At 36.8% G+C, this 19,200-nt stretch overlaps 1 protein-coding gene across 1 annotated transcript in view; it reads left to right on the forward strand.

Moving 5' to 3' along the window:
- Nucleotides 1–19,200, forward strand: part of LOC126176739 (alanine--glyoxylate aminotransferase-like) — an 84,696-nt gene that overhangs the window by 24,742 nt on the left and 40,754 nt on the right. The window contains exons 2-3 of the mRNA XM_049923908.1: nucleotides 4,315–4,507; nucleotides 17,240–17,405. Coding sequence (XP_049779865.1) covers nucleotides 4,315–4,507; nucleotides 17,240–17,405 — 359 coding nt within the window. The remainder of the gene's footprint in view (nucleotides 1–4,314; nucleotides 4,508–17,239; nucleotides 17,406–19,200) is intronic.

Below are 19,200 nucleotides of genomic sequence, written 5' to 3' on the forward strand. Positions count from 1 at the left end.
ACAGCTTCAAGGTGGTTTACAAACAGATTAAAGTTGCCAGCAGGTGCTCAATATACACTTAATATTATGAAGGATTTTTTGTGAAATTCTAATTCTGTTGCACATGCTTCCATATGCTGTTCTAGACAAAATTTATGAATGTCTACGTTCTTAAATTTATGACAGTTCCTGATGAATGTGGCAACTCCTCCTTTCTCCATTTCTGATCTACAAAAGTGAGATGCTAACCTAAACCCTGTAACACTTAAAAGTTCTATACCAGTGGTCACATGATGTTCAGAGAGGCAGATTATGTCAGCTGGGTTTGAAGACTCTAATTCATCTATGCAGATAGTTAATTCATTAATTTTATTTCTCAGTCCTCGAATATTTTGATGCAATAAAGATAGATGACATTTCACATTGACTGAGTCAACATTGGGTGGAATTAAAATATCTGCTGACAGTTGAAAATTCTTAACCAATGGCTGTTTATGCTGATGTATGCTGTTTATGCTGATGTATCTGAAAGGATAAAACATTTAATCAATTATTTTCTCTGTTTGTTTCACCCTACTTTTGGGTACAATGAATCAATCAATTTTTGATGTTCTGTACTTTTCTGTTGATGCATTATTGTTTCATTCTTTCTGATCTTGCTTTCCTTTCCTCTTCAGAGATTTAGATTGTTTGTTTGGTTTTCATTTTGAATTGGAACCTCTCTTTCTTGTCTTAAGTTTTTTTTTTCAGTTTTATCTATGAGCATATTTTCTATGACTTGGGGCTCTCTTAAGTCCTTCTCCATTGCCTTAAACTGATTTGGTTTTTTTTCCCTAAGAGGAAGTAGTCAAAATTATTTACTGATCTATCTGGGTTCATACCAAGGACGTACCCATAAAAATCAGTTCTCCTTTTCCTCAATGCATCTAAAAGTTTATTGGTCATGTGGTAAGGGCTTCATATTTGGCAACTTGGAAGACCAGTTCAATTTTACTTTTGCTAGATTTCATTGCTTTTTCTTAAGGGCATTCCAGCTGATCCATTCTCCAAGATATTTGAATTCTTTGACAATGTCTGTTATTTGTTCTCCCACTTTACAATGTTTTGCTGTTTTTTATGTTTGTCATTATCTTGGTCTTTTGATGCGAGATTTTGAGACCTATTGTTACAGCTTGTTTTCAAAGTTTGAGTATCTGTTCTTTGGTTTCTTCTCAGGTCTTGGCTAGAAGGGTGCAATGCCCCACTAGCTCTACCCTTATATGGATCAGTTTTTGCCTATAAATCACTGTGGTTGGCGATTGGACTTGTAATTATAATGGGCAGACACTTGCATGCAAGATCTCTGTGTTCACTAATTGCTCTAAGCACTGCAGAGCTAAACTCTTACCACAATCTCTAATTTTGAATAATTGGAACTGATGTAATAACTTAATGAGGAAACAAGGGGGAGGAGAGCACACAATATGTCATAATCACTTTAAAATAGCAACATACCCTGGATATGGACAGTATGGATCCTACACATGTATTATTTTCTTTACCACACCAAAAGACACTTTCATCAGAACAGAATAAATCTATTTTAAACTTGATACAACTTCATGTAAAATAACACTGAAATGTTGAGTGAAAAGACCCTGCTAAGCTTTGAAGATGCATAGCTACTGTGGTGTTATTATTTGTGATTTTTGTAACTAGTAAACATCTTTCTTTAACATTTTCTTTACACAGAATTGACCACTGACTGAAAATGAGTTTTTACACTGATTTTTCCTGATAATTTTCAATGTGAAGAATTTTTGAACTGATAGTACCTCAATGCAACATAACAAAAACACTTTCCTGCACTTTAGTTGATACATAATTTAGTTTGTCACATGCTATGAATCAATAAAATCATATGCCCTGAACACCACAGTAATAATCTTTTTTGTAGTACTGAAAATGCATTCAATACCTTTTGTTGTCTTCCGCAACTGCTTTCATTACGCTTGTCAATGTAATAAAAGAGCTGGTACTATATAGGCCTACATATAAACAGCTTATGCTCTGAAAATGTTGCTGATTAAATATCACAGTATGTGAAAAGGACACACTAAGTATGTACTGAAATAACAACAGTGTGATAAAGTTTGTTGCTTTTAAACACATAACTTGTACAAGGAGACAATGAGGACAATGAGTCATGACTCTCACACTGTGAGAAATAGAATATACTGAACTTCACCATGGAAATAAATACTTCAGTCCTTTTGTGGTGTTGAGCAGCATACTGCGGCCTCTTGTGAGATTTTGCTACTGATCGATGGTTTAGCAGCTTTTACAAAGTAGCTTCAAAGTTATAATTCCCATCGTAATATTTGGCCAGTGCAGCGGGTAATGCTGCAATATAATGTCTGCCTCCTTCCCAGCAAACAATTACTTTCCTCCAGCCCTTGTAATAACATTGCCACTTCTATATCTTGCTTTGTTGACAAATAGCTGCATAATACAGTAGAATTATGTGTAGCAATAATATCCCATCCACACGAGGCTGTTTAACAATGATCATGCTCATTATAATCACCACACAATACAGTATGTGGGCATTGCACCACACACTACTACACCACCCTTCTGACTCACAAAGAGAACTGTTCTGGAACTTCCTGTTGCAATATTTCTTCCACCTTACCCCCACCCCCCCTCCCACCCACCGCAGGGAAGACCCTTAACATTTTAACTTAAGCCTAAAGCCATGACTCCTTACAGCTTTAATTATGAAGGTTCGTAATTCTTTTAAAACTAAGATCTGCTTAACAATATATAGAGATTAATACAAAGAACATTATTTACAGCTATACATTTAAAATACAGTTAGAGATTATTGGTTGCATACTTCACAGCAAGATGGCAGCACTTTACAGTTGCAAGCTGTCTTACTTTACCCTGTTGCCGTTAGATGGCATATGCACCCTCAGTGTTCTATCATCTCACTGCTTGCTTTATACAGGTTCTTTATAACTACCATGCTACTGATCATATTTTTTAAATTATGAGAGAGAGTAATGAAGTAACTTCTATGAAATGAAATAGAACAATTCCTACACTGTGTGATGTATACTTGTGTTGTCACAAGGACCATATCATCTGCAAAGCCTAGACAATTCGCTTTGATGCCTTTGTCTTTTGGTCTCAACCAGATTCCACAACAGATCTTCATGTTCCACTCTCTGACTACTTTTTCTAGGGCACAGTTAAATAGCAGTGGAGAGAATCCATCACCTTCATATACACTAGTTTTTATATCAAAAGGGTTGGAGAATTCTCCTGTGAATATGACTTTGGAGGAGCATTTGTGCTACAGCAGCACACTGGCAAGATATTACTTCTTTATTGAACATGTAATTTTCATGTCCATTAAAGAGTGAAAACCACCTAAGGGAGACTGTAAGTAGTTATAAGACCATATGAAGCTATGGCATAGCCATTTCACAGAGCTTAGAGTCACTAATGAGTAAAAACAATATCTCCTTGCTTGGCATGCTCTACACCATAACAGAAATGATCTTGGTGTCTGCTTCAATGCACTGGTATACGGGCAGGTCCTCATAGGTGGGCCATTTGCACTTTTTTGCCATCACTAATATGGTCTTAACTTATATTTATAACCACTGTTGCTATCTAAATTCTTTTCACTCTCATCCCTTCCTTTCATTTCTCACATAATTTCACTTTCTACTGTTCATATGTTTATTTGGTGCTCTCTTTTACCTTTTCTTACCTTGGAAGCATATTCACCAGTATCCTATTCTTTCATTTTTCTCTGATACTGCTCGTTTTCCATCATTTTTGCATCTATTTCCCATATGGTCTAATTTATGCCTGATTTGTTGACTAAACTCTACTTCATTTCTTGCTTCCCTTCTCTTCAAATTGTGCTTTTTCACTCTTTTCAAAGTTGACTCTGCTCTATTATGATCTGTCGTATCTTCCCTGTCATAATATCCTGCATGACTATACTACTTATATTCTGAACAGACTTATTTATTTCAGATACTTTTTCTCTTTTGTCTGGTATATGAAAACTTGTTCTGAAGTTAATGGTTGTGTCAACTTTTGTATGTGATTCTACCCTCAATGACTTTATTTTATTATGGTGGTCATTTCTTTACAGGCATTTTAACAAAAATGCAGACAGTATATTTACTGTAATTTATCCTCATTTTAGTATGAACAGTACCCATAATACTACAATAATTTTTCACCATCTCAAAGAGCAGATTTTTTTAGTATAGAATTACGTACATTTCTGAGCATGACATATAATTTAATAGATCTGTTGTTCTAATTTAGGTGCTGGATGATATAAAGGCTGGTTTGCAGTATGTCTTCCAGACAAAAAATGAGATGACTTTTGCAATGTGTGGGTCAGGTACTCTGGGAATGGAGGCAGCTTTATTAAATTTGTATGAACCAGGAGATACAGTTCTTGTTGCCTGTAATGGTATATGGAGTGAAAGGGCAGCACAAGCTTCTGAAAGACATGGTAAGAATAATAATTATTCCTAGCTTATAAAATACTTGTCAAAATATTCCTTCAATCTGCTCATTGCCTTCCCAATGGTAAACCATTTTTGCTAAACTAAATGACTCCGATTTCCCCTTAAGTAGAAATAGAAAAGTCCAGTTTATTACAGCAGTAATTGTTTGAGAAGTTACTGAAAGATTTGGAAATTAAAAAACCCATTCAGTATTCTCTACCATATCCTCATTAATTTCTTGATTAAATGAGTGCTAATATTAACTTGTAGTCATAATAACCCCTCTCTACAGGGTTTAATGTTAGTAGCTAACATTTTTAATTCTAGTCTCAAAAGCTTAAATATTACATGCACATAAAATTACCTGGTCATGCTATGGTAAGTGGGGGGATTTCAGCTTGCTAGCTATAGAGAGGAAGCCTTACATGATTAAAACAAATTCCAAGAATAGTCATTCATGTGAGAGTGTTCTAAATAGATTTATCTGAAAATGGCCTTGAGCAATTACCAAGGGAACCAACTCATGAGAGTAAAGTCTTACTGTCTGGTGATTAACAGACCCAAAGGGAATCTGTAGTCATAAAGCTGTTATAAAATCAATAATCTCAAGCCACAACTGGAATGTTAAGGAAGATAGGCAAATGTCCTCCTTAAGAAATCCGATGGGGGACAGACTGTAAATTACCTGAGCGGTAAACATTTAACATTCATCTCCAGGGATGAAGATATAGTGTATCAATGGACACACTTCAGGACGATTGTGCAGTACACCTTAGACATAAAGGAACTCAGATAAGGATGGGTGTAGGATACACAATAGACAAACCATATGTAGATTAATAAAAAAATTATTGACAAAAAAATGTACAAATCATCTGGACATGATAAAGGCACAACAAGACTGAACAGTCAGAGTCTGCACAGTTGCCCCAGCTGCTACAAAAACAAAAAGGGATTCTTCACAGATTTAAATAAAGGTAAAGACATTATTGACAAACAAAAACTGGTTGAGACCAAAATGAACATAATAAGGGCAATGCAAAAAGCAGTTCAATAAATTCCATAAAAAAAATTTATCCTACAAACCTAATGAAAAATCCTAATTAGTTTGGTTTTACATAAGCACACAATCACAGATCAGAAGCACCCACACAGTCATGCAGTAATTGAGATGACAATGAAATGAATGACAGACAGAAGGCTGAATTATTGAATTACATTTTTCAAAATATTTTCACAATAGAAGATCATAACATAGATCCTCCTTACAATCAATGCATGAATTTTAAATAGATAGATATTGAGATAAATGATTGTGGAACAGAAGATTAACTAAATTCACTCAATACAGGAAATGTAATTGCACATGATGAGGCATGTGAATGTGGTATATATATTATGTTTAAGAACGCGTTTAAGTCAACTGAATCTAACAGCTTAATATTTAGTCTATATGTGACAATTTCAAGCCAAAAATTGGGAATATTGTAAAATTATTTTCACACTAAATAATCTGTAAGGACTTTTTGAATTGTCTCCTCTCTCACACTGCCTCACAGGCTCTTTGGCAGCCACTTCTGTAACTGTACACCTGAGTATTGAGGACCTTCTTCAACATCTATCTGTGTGGTTGCAACTGATTTTTACTTCTTATATCTTGTTTAAGGACATTAGAATTTTTACTAGTAATGTCCTGTCTTTTACTAATGAAGCTCTTGTTCTGTATGTCAGCATAGATGAAAATATCATTCCTTTTGGGTTTAGGAAGAGAGCACTGCATGAATCAGTCTGTTTTTTATTCAGAATGATTATAAAGTCCTTCTGGTGATACAAAAATTATTTTTCTATTGTTGCTGTTGGTGTTTCCTTAATCTGTAGTTTCATACTGTCAGTATGATTCAAGCACCCAGCACACTGGACACTTAATATGTTTGTTGGCATAATGTACAAGCTGTTTCATAATAAAGAACACAGTGTTTAACATTGTCTATATGTTGTCTCATTTGCAGCTAATTTTCAAACACAATTCCCAAAAAAATTACTGATTCAACTTCTTCCAGTCTTTTTTCTTTTTTAAATTTACCTATGTGTTCTTTCTTTTCTTTGTTAGTGAACACCATGAAGATCATCATTTTTTGACTTATAATTAAGTTTCTTTGTATGAACCACTGCATACTGTTATTTGTTGAAATAATTTCACTTCTTTTAAGAGTTTCCATACTTTTTTCTATATATAATAATGTCCCATTATCAGCATAGAGCATTTTTTTGCTCCTTCTCGTCGACTTTGATATTATTTATAAAGAAGTTGAATAAATACAGATACACCACATTTAATGATTTTAATTTCAGATCTGCCTCCAGTTTCTGTAGTCACATATTGCCTTTTGTTGCCAATGTACCATATGATTTTACCCATTCCACAGCATGTCTACATAGGCCACTCCTTTGACATTTAATTCCATTAGAGCTGCATAGGTAATTGTGTCAGAAGTTTTAAACAGACCCAGAAACATAGTGATGCCAAATTTCTTTTGCGTAATGCATCTATAACAGATTCTGTTGCATTAGAGATAGAAGCATATGTAGGTTTCCCTTCGAATACTGTGTTAGGCTGGACTCAAAATACTGCAGGTCGCTGCTGTTTAAATCAGTCTGTTGTGAATTAGGATCTGTAATATTTCTGATACAGCATATACTACTTTTGAATTATTTACATGACATTTGTCACTTTTCTTGCACATTTGCATTACTTTCTTTATTTTTAATTTTCTGGAAATACTTCTCCTCTAAATGACGTATTTCCTATATCCAACAGTGGTTCAGTAATTTCCTAAATCACATGCTTTATTAGTTGATTTTATATTGCATCATACCCTGAAGATATCTTGGATTTTATACTTTAAATGATTTGTATGAGCTTCTTTTTGTGTCCCTAGTTCCAGGAACATTAAATGGGATTATTGTCCATGTGTTCTAGGATGTTTAGGCCCCTGATTATTTCTTTCAATATATTCAATTTTGAGTGAATTAATCTACAGTATTTATGAAACTGTTGTTGAGTATATTAGCAGTCTTAAGTCTGTATGTGAATATGGTGTTCTCTGTTTTCATTGACTTAATAACGTTTCTGATATTTGCACTCTTTTTGCTATATCTTTCAGTGCTGTTTCACTTTTATGTTTTGAATTTCTTGTGACTCCATTTATTTATCTGTCCTTTGCATCTCTTATAAATTTCTCATATTCCTTCAGGTACTGTTTATATGTCCCCAAATTTTCTGTTTGTATGACATCCCATAGTCTAGTCCAAAATATCATTATTCATTTGCTGTCGACGTACTGGTTGAAAAATTAGGGATGTAAGTGCAACTACTGTCTACTGTAAATGATGTAGCCGACAGAGGCACAGTTGCAATTCACAGCAGTTTACTTTCACTTTTCACAACTCCTCATATACACATTTAATATATGGCCTGTACACTACTGTTTAAATTTTCAATAATTCTCATTAATAGTTTGCACATGAACATCCACATATTGCTACAATAATTAACTAGCAGTAAAAGCCTAAGCACACAGTTCACAGTCTTTCAAATAAATTGAAAAGACACTGTCATTGCTTTAACACATGGCCTATTGGTATAACACTTATTTCACTTGTGGCATCTCTGGTGCTGAGTGCCCTATTTTTGTGGCTTTTGCGTCTTTGGACTGCTTTGTTCTAGTGTTAACTTTTGGCACATAACATGTTCAACTGCCATGTTTGTTTTGTTGTTGTTGTGGTCTTCAGTCCTGAGACTGGTTTGATGCAGCTCTCCATGCTACTCTATCCTGTGCAAGCTTCTTCATCGCCCAGTACCTACTGCAACCTACATCCTTCTGTATCTGATTAGTGTATTATCTCTTGGTCTCCCTCTACAAATTTTACCCTCCACGCTGCCCTCCGATACTAAATTTACTAAATTGGTGATCCCTTGATGCCTCAGAGCATGTCCCACCAACCGATCCCTTCTTCTAGTCAAGTTGTGCCACAAACTTCTCTTTTCCCCAATCCTATTCAATACCTCCTCATTAGTTATGTGATCTACCCATCTAATCTTCAGCACTCTTCTGTAGTACCACATTTCAAAAGCTTCTATTCTCTTCTTGTCCAAAATATTTATCATCCATGTTTCACTTCCATACATGGCTACACCCCATACAAATACTTTCAGAAACGACTTACTGGCACATAAATCTATACTCAATGTTAACAAATTTCTCTTCTTCAGAAATGCTTTCCTTGCCATTGCCAGCCTACATTTTATATCCTCTCTACTTTTTCCATCATCAGTTATTTTGCTCCCCAAATAGCAAAACTCCTTTACTACTTTGTGTCTCATTTCCTAATCTAATTCCCTCAGCATCACCCGACTTAATTCGACTACATTCCATTATCCTCATTTTGCTTTTTTTGATGTTCATCTTATATCCTCCTTTCAAGACACCATCCATTCCGTTCAACAGCTCTTCCAAGTCCTTTGCTGTCTCTGACAGAATCAGAATGTCATTGGCGAACCTCAAAGTTTTTATTTCTTCTCCGTGAATTTTAATACCCACTCCAAATTTTTCTTTTGTTTCCTTCACTGCTTGCTCAATATACAGATTGAATAACATCAGGGATAGGCTACAACCCTGTCTTACTCCCTTCCCCACCACTGCTTCCCTTTCATGGCCCTCAACTCTTTTAACTGCCATCTGGTTTCTGTACAAATTGTAAATAGCCTTTCGCTCCCTGTATTTTACCCCTGCCACCTTCAGAATTTGAAAGAGAGTATTCCAGTCAACATTGTCAAAAGCTTTCTCTAAGTCTACAAATGCTAGAAATGTAGGTTTGCCTTTCCTTAATCTAGCTTCTAAAATATGTTGTAGGGTCAGTATTGCCTCACGTGTTCCAATATTTCTACGGAATCCAAAATGATCTTCCCCAAGGTCGGCTTCTACTAGTTTTTCCCTTTGTCTGTAAAGAATTGACGTTAGTATTTTGCAGCCATGACTTATTAAAACTGATAGTTCGGTAATTTTCACATCTGTCTGCACCTGCTTTCTTTGGGATGGAATTATTATATTCTTCTTGAAGTCTGAGGGTATTTCGCCTGTCTCATACATCTTGCTCACCAGATGGTAAGAGTTTTGTGAGGATTGGCTCTCCCAAGGCTGTGAGTAGTTCTACTGGAATATTGTCTACCCCTGGGCCTTGTTTTGACTCAGGTCTTTCAGTGCTCTGTCAAACTCTTCACGCAGTATCATATCTTCAGTTTCATCTTCATCTACATCCTCTTCCATTTCTATAATATTGTCCTCAAGCACATCACCCTTGTATAGACCCTCTATATACTCTTTCACCTTTCTGCTTTCCCTTCTTTGCTTAGAACTGGGTTTCCATCTGAGCTCTTGATATTCATACAAGTGGATGGTGATGATGTCCCACACTTCAGCTGCATAGTCTTGATCTAACTGTCTACTGTGTTTTGTTTACTGTCTACTGTCTTTCGCAGTTCTTCCAAAGCTGTCATTTTGCTTCAGCTCCTAGTACATGACGGTTTTTCACATACTCACTCTTTGCACATGAGGCCATAAGTGGTAGATAAGTTACTGTTCTGTGTCATTCACATCAATGAATGTTTGTCACCACATATTTTGCATAGTGATCATGTTGAGGTCAGCAGAGAAGTAGAAATGTGTGGGTATCACCGGTTACATGACAGTTGTGCAGTGAGCTATCTTTACTTTTGTACCCAGGCACTTTGTTCAGGATGTAGGCTATGGTGATGGTGTGGTAATGGAAACTTGCCAAAAATGTATTTATTCTGCCAGATGAGTAAATTAACAAGTGATAAAAAATGAAATCAGATCAGAATGTCCACTAACTGGCGATTGCAATAATTGTGTTTTTATAACAGTTCCACTTGAACATTGATCCCAGAGGGTGTACACTCCTCAGTGATAAGCTCACCATCCAGTCATGTGACCACAGGAGAACAGGTGGATGCGTGTCCAGAATGAAATGAACATCTTTCTCGGGGTGGCGTGTATTTCGAAGATGCAATGAAGCGAAGGCGGAAATGGATGGAGAGTATCAAACAAACTTCTGTATGCGTCTGTGGGGAGCATGCATTAAGCTCAACTCATGTAGTCCATGGATTGAAGTTACAGACTCTTGAAAAATGTGTCTGTACTGAACGGTGGTTCATTTTGCACTGCCATTGCTTTTTTTGCTGACCTGCATGCATGCAAGCCAAACGCTGCCAGAATTTTGGTTATTGCTAGGTTTACATGTCAATGGATATCCGAAACAGCTAACTTAGGCTGCCCATGAATGGCCCTGGCTCATTCATACATTTTTGTGGCTCAGCTGCCACAATTATTAAGCTACCATTGTAATCAGTCAATGATTCAGGATATATTTCCTGACAGATTTAAATATGAAAAAATTGCAGATAATTGAACTGCTTCTAATTTCAGGCCCACTTGATGCCTTCCATAATTTTTCAAAAGTTTTGAGGTAGTAATCTACTATAGAACACAGACTCATTCATCTGGCAGAGTTTCTTAACTAGTTTCAGTTTAGCTTTTTTGAAGTATTCTCCACAGAGAAAGCAATACAGGACCTCAGAACTGAAATCTTACTACAACTAAACAAAATAAGTTAGCATTATGGTGTATTTTGTACCTTGCAAAAGCCTTTGACTAGGTGGGTCACAAAATTCTAGATGTAAACAACAGTAAGTAGAGAGTCACATTGACAAAATGTAAATCCAACAAGGGATCAGTACAGAGCCTGCTCTTGTTCTTAACCTAAATAAATGATTTACCAATGAATTTAAAGGGTGGTTCAAAAACTCTCATGTTTGACGGAGACACAACCCAATAATCAATGATCCAAACTCAACCTTACTAGATACATCTCAGATGATACATAACAGGTTTAAAAATATTGTAATCTAAGACTGATTTAAAGCAAGTGGTTTAAAGTTTAATCTCAAAAAGAGATCAACATTCTCATAAGTGTCATTATTTTCCTAAAGGATGGTATTTGTATACTCTAAGAGCTTTAAATTTTTATTACGTTAAAAAATACTTCCAATAGTTGTTAAATGAACAAAGTGTTTCCTAAGAAAGGCCTTTTCAAAGACTTTTCTGGTCCGTTAAGAAGCCTCTTCACCATGTTTTTTCACTTTTTTGTACACTGAGGTACCTTCTTCTGCCAGCTTGGCTAATAGTAGTCTGATAGAACAGTGGTTTTGATCTTCTTCTTGTACACTTTCAACCACTTGCTACCTGTGGATCACATCTGTCATCTGTCCTATATCTAGTGCATATTTATCTTATCAATACTGATGGTTAAGTAATTTTTATTTGATTTGACCTTTAGACTGCTTGGTCCTGTGATAAATTTTATACTGTGAATATTTCTAATCTTACATTTGCAATTTAAGTGTTGCCAACTTTATACTGCTAGATAGTTTACTGTAGTCTTCAGATCCAACAATCACAGCACAAATATGTTTATATTATAAGCATCTCTCTGGGACTGTTCAAAGAGTTACTATGTAATATATTCAAGTACATATAGTTGTATATACATGTTAATTCTATTTATGATTTCCGTTTCTGATGTTTTACTATCCTCCTTTTCTCTTCTTTGTAAGCATAGTATCTGATGATGAACTGGTAATAAGTTGCAGCCCACCTTTGTGTGAGCTGACTTTATTAGTTAATTAGTTTCATGGTCCATGGGTTGTTTTTATGAAAAATTGTAATGATATGGAATGAGTCATATTGCATTCAAACAACAAATTAATTTGTAGTTATGGCTACATGCTGAATATTTATAAGTTTTTTAATACATAATAAAAAAATTACATTATGGTCACTGTGTTTCCAAGGCAGTTCACCGAGCCTACCTGACTGCTTTAGAAAAATTAGCACATGAATCTTCTCTTCTTGTAGCATATATTGTTTTACACCACCAGTGCCCAGAAGTAAATATATGTGATGATCACGAGCTCCATGTCATTGAACATTACAAAGAAAACTGTTTGAATCATTAGACTGTACACAGTCCCATGTGTTGTGTCTCATTAAGTAACTCTCATTGATTGATGTGTTAGATGACAATCAATTTGGCTTTAGGAAAGGTGAAGGGGCCAAGGAGACAATTCTGATATTGTGGTTGATAGTGGAAGCAATACTAAAGAAAAATCAAGATTGTTCTTAGGTTTTGCTGACCTGATTTGACAATGTCAAATGATGCATGATGTTCGAAATTCTGAAGAAAGTAGGGTTAAGCTATAGGGAGAGATGGCTGATATACACATGTACAAGAGCCAAGAGGACTAATAAGAGTAGAAGACCAAGAATGAAGTGCTCAGATTAAAATGTGTGTAAAACAGGGATGTAGTCTTTAGCCCCTACCCTCCAATCTATACATTGAAGAAGCAATGATGGAAATAAATGAAGGTTCAGGAGTGAAATTAAAATTTGAGGTGAAATGATATCAATGATATGATTCGCTGATGACATTGCTATCCTGAGTAAAAGGGAAGAAGAATTAGGTACATGACCTGCTGAATGGAATGAAGAATCTAATGAGCACACAATATGGATTGGGAGTAAATTGAAGAAAGATGAAAGTAATGAGAAGTAACAGAAATGAGAAAAGCAAGGAACTTAACATCAGGATTGATAGTCACAAAGTAGATGAAGTTAGGAATTCTACAGCCTATGCAGCAAAATAACCAATGACAGATGGAGAAAGGAGGACATAAAAATCAGACTAGCACTGGCAGAAAAGGTGTTGCTGACTGAGATAAATTTGTTAGTATCAAACATAGGCATTAATTTGAGGAAGAAATTTCTGAAAATGTGTGTTTGGTGCACAGCATTATATGATAGTGAAACATAGACTGTAGGAAAACCGGAACAGAAGAGAATTGAAGCATTTGAGATGTGGTGCTACAGGTGAATGTTGAAAATTAGGTGGACTGATAAGGCAAGGAATGAGGAGGTTCTGTGCAGAATCAGAGAGGAAAGGAATATGTGGGAAATGCTGACAAGAAGAAGGGACGGAATGATATGACATCTTATAAGACATCGGTGAATAACTTCCATGGTACTAGACGGAGCTGTAGACAGTAAAAACTGTAGAGGGAGATAGAGACTGGGTTACATCCAGCAAATAACTGAGGAAGTAGGTTGCAAGTGCTATGCTGAGATGATGTGGTTGGAAAATCATACCAGTCAGAAGACCGATGAAAAAAAAAAAAAAACTCTTCATCCAACTCCCTCACAACTCTGTTCACAAGATCTCATTGCAAACAATTTACTTAATGTAATAATTACAGATTTTTCTGTAGGATATTGAATCATTTGAACAAATATATTTATTAGCTTACTGCATACAAAATACAAGTATTAAAATGATAACACAACTTTTGAAGTAGGAAAGTCACTGCTCTGGGAAATAGCCATTAGGGCAATACCTTTACAAAAGGTGGCTGCTGCCTGGGAAGGAGAGGCACCAAGTGAATGAGATAGAAATATTGCACTGATGAGCTCACTCTGACAGTGGCAAGGAATGTTGCATGTGGCACACACTAGAGGGATTGAGCAGGGTGGGGGCAATAGAGCAGAGTAGGAGAATGATTTTGGAGTATAAGAGTAGAATGAGTGAAGTGGTGGCACCAGTACAGAAGTGGAGGTGGGTGTGGGACAGTGGAGACTGAGGCTGAGAGGCTTTCAGGAGGGAGAGGTATGTTGCAATGACAATTTTTGCCTGTTTAATTCAGACACTGTCACTGCGGAAGGGGGAGGATCCAGATGGCATAGGTTGTGAAGCAGCCACTGAAGTTGAGCATGTTGTGCTCAGTATTGTGTTCCACTAATGGGTGGACAAATCTGCTTATAGCAACACTCTGACATTGGCCATTCACTAGGGCAGACAATTTGTTGGTGATCATGCCCACAAAAAAGGTTGTTCAAAAGTTACATCAGATGTGGAAATGAGTATCTTACCTGCAATCCTTCCTCTCACAAAGTGGCATGTCACTGCTGACCCAATATACAAAATTCCCATGTCCGTCTGTACACCCAACTCCCCTATTCTCTCAATCCCCAACCGTATGTGCCATACACCCATGGAGATCAGATGCAATACCTGTCCTATGCATCCACCAGCTCATCCTATTCCAGCCCATCAAAAAGAGCTACATGTGAAAGCAATAATATTGCGTACCTGAACTGCTGTACTTGATCTATAAGTTATTGCAATTTTGGGACAGAGTTGTGAATTGTGCTTAATACTAATGTTCATTAAACTGGTGTTTAACTTTTCCTGGATGTAGACAAATGCTAATGGTTTCTGAAATAAGTTAATTTACAAAAATGCTTAATAATGAGTAGTTTATAAGAACAGCAGCAGCACGTTGTAACAGGAGAAGCAGCAGCTTACTTGAAAATATGTGATTTTCTTCTATTGCACATATACACACCAGTCCACAAGTAATCCCTATAATTATCAACTTGATTAGCACTAATCATAGCCCTTTGTTAGTATGCCTTAAAGAAGTAATCTCCTCTGACTGCTTCCATGTGCTGATGTACAATGTGGATACTTTAAGAAGAGTAAAGGAGAAGACTCACCAAGTAGCAAAAGTACTGAGTCATCGACAAGCACCCAAAAAGGACAAAGAATATTTGCTAGCTTTCAGAAGAAATCCTTTGTCAAGTTAGAGTACAAATACACACACACACACACACACACACACACACACATACACACACACACCTGTGCCCTGCATTGTCATATTCTCAATACACCATGCTGAAACTACATTTTGGCAGATGTGTGGGGTGCGTTGGGCAGAGGAAGAGAGAGGCAGAAAGCAGGAAAAGGGGTTGGGAGTGGGTAGCTATCAGCTCAGAGGAGGGAGCAGGTTTGCTGAGTAGGAATGAAGGACAGGGGGATGGTAGGTGCACAGGCTGGCATGTGATGCATGGGTCCCACAGCCAGTGGGGTGTGGTACACTATGAAAGTGAGATGGAGATGTGGACTGAGAGGAAGTGGCAGGGCAGAGGAAGGAGAACCTGTTGTGTGGAGAATGCAGGGTGAGTGAGTTAATGGAGACTGAAGCCAGAATGGTTACAGGAGTTAAGGATGTATTGCAAGGATAACCCCTGTTTGTTTAGTCAGAAAAGTTGCTTGGAGGGAAGACAACAGATGGCCTGGGTTGTGAAGCAACCATTGAAATTGAGGATGTTGTGCCATGGGTTGGTCAGCTCTGTTGTTGGCCACTGTTTGGTGGTGGTCATTCATTCTGCTAGAAAGCTGATTATTTGTCATATTGACATAAAAAGCTGAGCAGTGATTGCAGCAGAGTTGGTTTATGACATGACTGTTTTCACAGATGGCCCTGCTTCTGATGGTGTAGGATAAACCTGTGACAGGAAAGGACTAGGAAATACTGGGTAGATGAACTGGGCAGGTCTTCCATGTAGGTCTTCCACAGGGATATGATCTCTGTGACAAGGGATTGGGAGATGGAGTGGCATGGGATTGGACCAAGATTTACAGTAGGTGGACAATAGAATACTACTTTAGATTGGGTGGGAAGGATTTTAGGTGGGGTGTCCCTCATTTTTGAGCATGATAATAGATAATCAAAGCCCTGGTGAAGGGTATGGTTCATTTTTCTAGTCCAGTGTGACATCGGATGATAAGGCAGCACACCTTTGTAACTGATTCTTGTAGGTAGTGGGAGGATTAGGTTTGTGAGGATATGGCACAGAAAATCTGTTTGTGGCCTAGGTTTCTCTATGAAGGCCTTTGCAAGACCTTCAGCATTCTGGGCCATGAAGTTCTTGTCACTGCAGATAAACTGATCATGGGTGGCCAGGCTGTATGGGAGCTACTTTTTTGGTGTGGAAGGAATGACAGCTTTTGAAATGCAGGTACTGTTGGTGGGTAGTGGTTAAAGAGGTGTATGTCAAAATTCAAGAAGATGGCACATTTGGTTGAGGAGGGCCAGGCGAAGCAGGTGGGGGAGAAGATGACAAGGTTGTGGCAGAATGAGGATAGGACGTCTGGACCTTGGGTCTGCATTGTGAAGATACCATCATTGAACCTGAACCAGATAAAGATTTGAGATTTTGAGAGATTAGGAAGGTTTTTCTAATGGCTCATAAAAAGGCTGGCATACGAGGGTAGCATGTGGGTGGCCATGTTGTTTATATACCTTTCTCTCAAAGGAGAAGTAGGTGCATGTCAGGAGCTTGATCCATTCCTCATCCTTTAAGGCTCTTCTTTATGGTGAGATTTACAGAACACAACGTGTAAATTATTAAAATGAATTAATTAATGAATGCTAGCACATAGTGGCTGTATTATTACTATGATTGACCCAATTTACATTGCCTGGCAAGTTTTAATTTGTATTCAGTATCTTAAAAACTTTCTTGGTTTCCTGTAAAATGTTTCTGTTGGTCACAGTCGTGATTCATCATTTATGAATGAGTGAACATGACTGTAGTTTCAGCAAGGTTACTCACTTCTGATTCAACATAGTTTGTAGACTTAAAGTTTCAAATTCATTTAGAATTTTCAGTGTTTCTAAATATAATTTTAACTGTAAAATTATTATAATTATTTTAAGTTTTTCCATTTTAAAAAGAATTGTTACTGACTATATTTTGCAGGGGCAACTGTACATATAATAGAAACAACTCATGGGAAGACATTCACTTTGAATGAGATTGAGGAAGCATTACAAAAGTATAAACCACAGATATTTTTCATAGTACAGGCAGAGAGCTCAATTGGAGTTCTTCAGGATGTGCAGCATATTGGACCACTGTGTCATAAGTATGTGCTTGATACATCCATTTCTTTCAGTTATATGAAATACACAAGAAGCTAAAAACAAGAGTAATGGTGAATACTAAAATAAGTATTTATTACTCCTGTCATTGTTACTGTTCCACTGCAGTTGCATCATTTCCATTGCTAACTGTGGCATATATGTTTTGAATACTGCTGTTAATTTATTTTAATATGCAATTGCTATTCAGAGAATGTGTAACAATCATGTTGACATACACATTTTTGACACATAACTTGATCTGTGGTAACAGTACAGGAAAACAGGACAGAAGGATGGAGTGTATTCTCTAGATGGTAGTTAATAATTAAAAAAAATGTACAGCAGTCTTTGAAAAAGTTACAGAAATGTATGATAAGGTACACAACATGATATTATCCTATAACTTCAAGATGCCACAAATAATATGTTTCATCATAGGGCCATAACAGTGACATTTGGTGGAACACATATGGAAAAACAAGGATACAACCATTTTGTTTGAATTTGGCAAACATTGTATGTTTTCTGGTCTTCTGAGGTGTAGACTACAATTTCAATGTTTTTTTCTGACATTGCATACCTTTTCAGTTTATACACTGCATCACTTAATTCTCATCTTGCATCCTACACAATCTCACAAAAAAAGCTTCATTAGAGGGCATCTGATTTTGGGAGTCACTCATTTACACCCTCTCAGAGCTAGTTTACATCAGCAAGATTGTGTCCTCAGTTCTGTACTAAGTCATGACTTTGCTAACAATCCTGCACTCCTCAGTAAGATGGAATGGGTTGACAAGGAGGAGGTAACAACAGTGCCACCATTCTCAGCCTCATCACACTTGTGGAATTGTAGTGGTTAAGAAGGAGGCCAGTATAGCACTGGCATAACATGGCTCCTTGATTTCAAATGTATGCAAACCTCAGACATGACTCACACTTGCTCCATTTCTGATCTCTAATGTCTGCTCTTTTCTTCCATCATCCCTTTAACTATGGCTACAGTTTTCAGCAAGCACTTGTGATATTACGTATGTCCTATCCTTCTTTCTCTTTGATACATAATGTTCTTTATTAGGCACTGTTTTTTGTTAATCTGTTGCAGAACATATTCATTTCTTACACACTCAACTCACCTGACCATCAAGCGTCTCTGGTAGAACCACATTTTGAAGGTACTAATTGTGTCATTTCTGTCCACTTTATGCACACACAATCATGCTACAAAAACAGCTTTTTATTGATATTTTCCTGATCTCTTGGATTATGTTTCATTTTACAGAAAGCCTTTATTCTTATGCCGCTGTGCTGCTACAATTTTCTTGGATCTTATTTCTTTATCTATTCAATTTCCAAGACAGCACTATTCAAACTCCTCTTTTACAGCCTCTAGCCTAAGTTCAGTATTTGGCCATCCACCACACCCATCTACAGCACACTCTGTTACCTTAATTTTTTTAAAATTTATACACTTATTACACCCATAAGGTAGCACATATTTCATTTCATAAAATAATTCACTCAGTTCCTGTCCATTAGCAACTGCTACTGTGTTATCCGCAGACCATATCATGCTGATTTCCTGTCTGTGACAAACAGCTACTGCTATGAGATAATCCTTTACATCCCTCACAGACTCTTCAAATGCCAATCAAATACTAATGGTGACACTGGGAAAATATATCCCACAACTTTCCTGGTTTTGACATCATTTGTCATTCTGTCAGTGCTGACTACTCCAGTTTCCTATGCTTAAAGAAAATATATTACTATTCTATCCTTGTAGTTGATTCCTCATTT

The sequence above is a fragment of the Schistocerca cancellata genome, chromosome 3, assembly GCF_023864275.1.
Source record: "Schistocerca cancellata isolate TAMUIC-IGC-003103 chromosome 3, iqSchCanc2.1, whole genome shotgun sequence".
Taxonomy (NCBI): domain Eukaryota; kingdom Metazoa; phylum Arthropoda; class Insecta; order Orthoptera; family Acrididae; genus Schistocerca; species Schistocerca cancellata.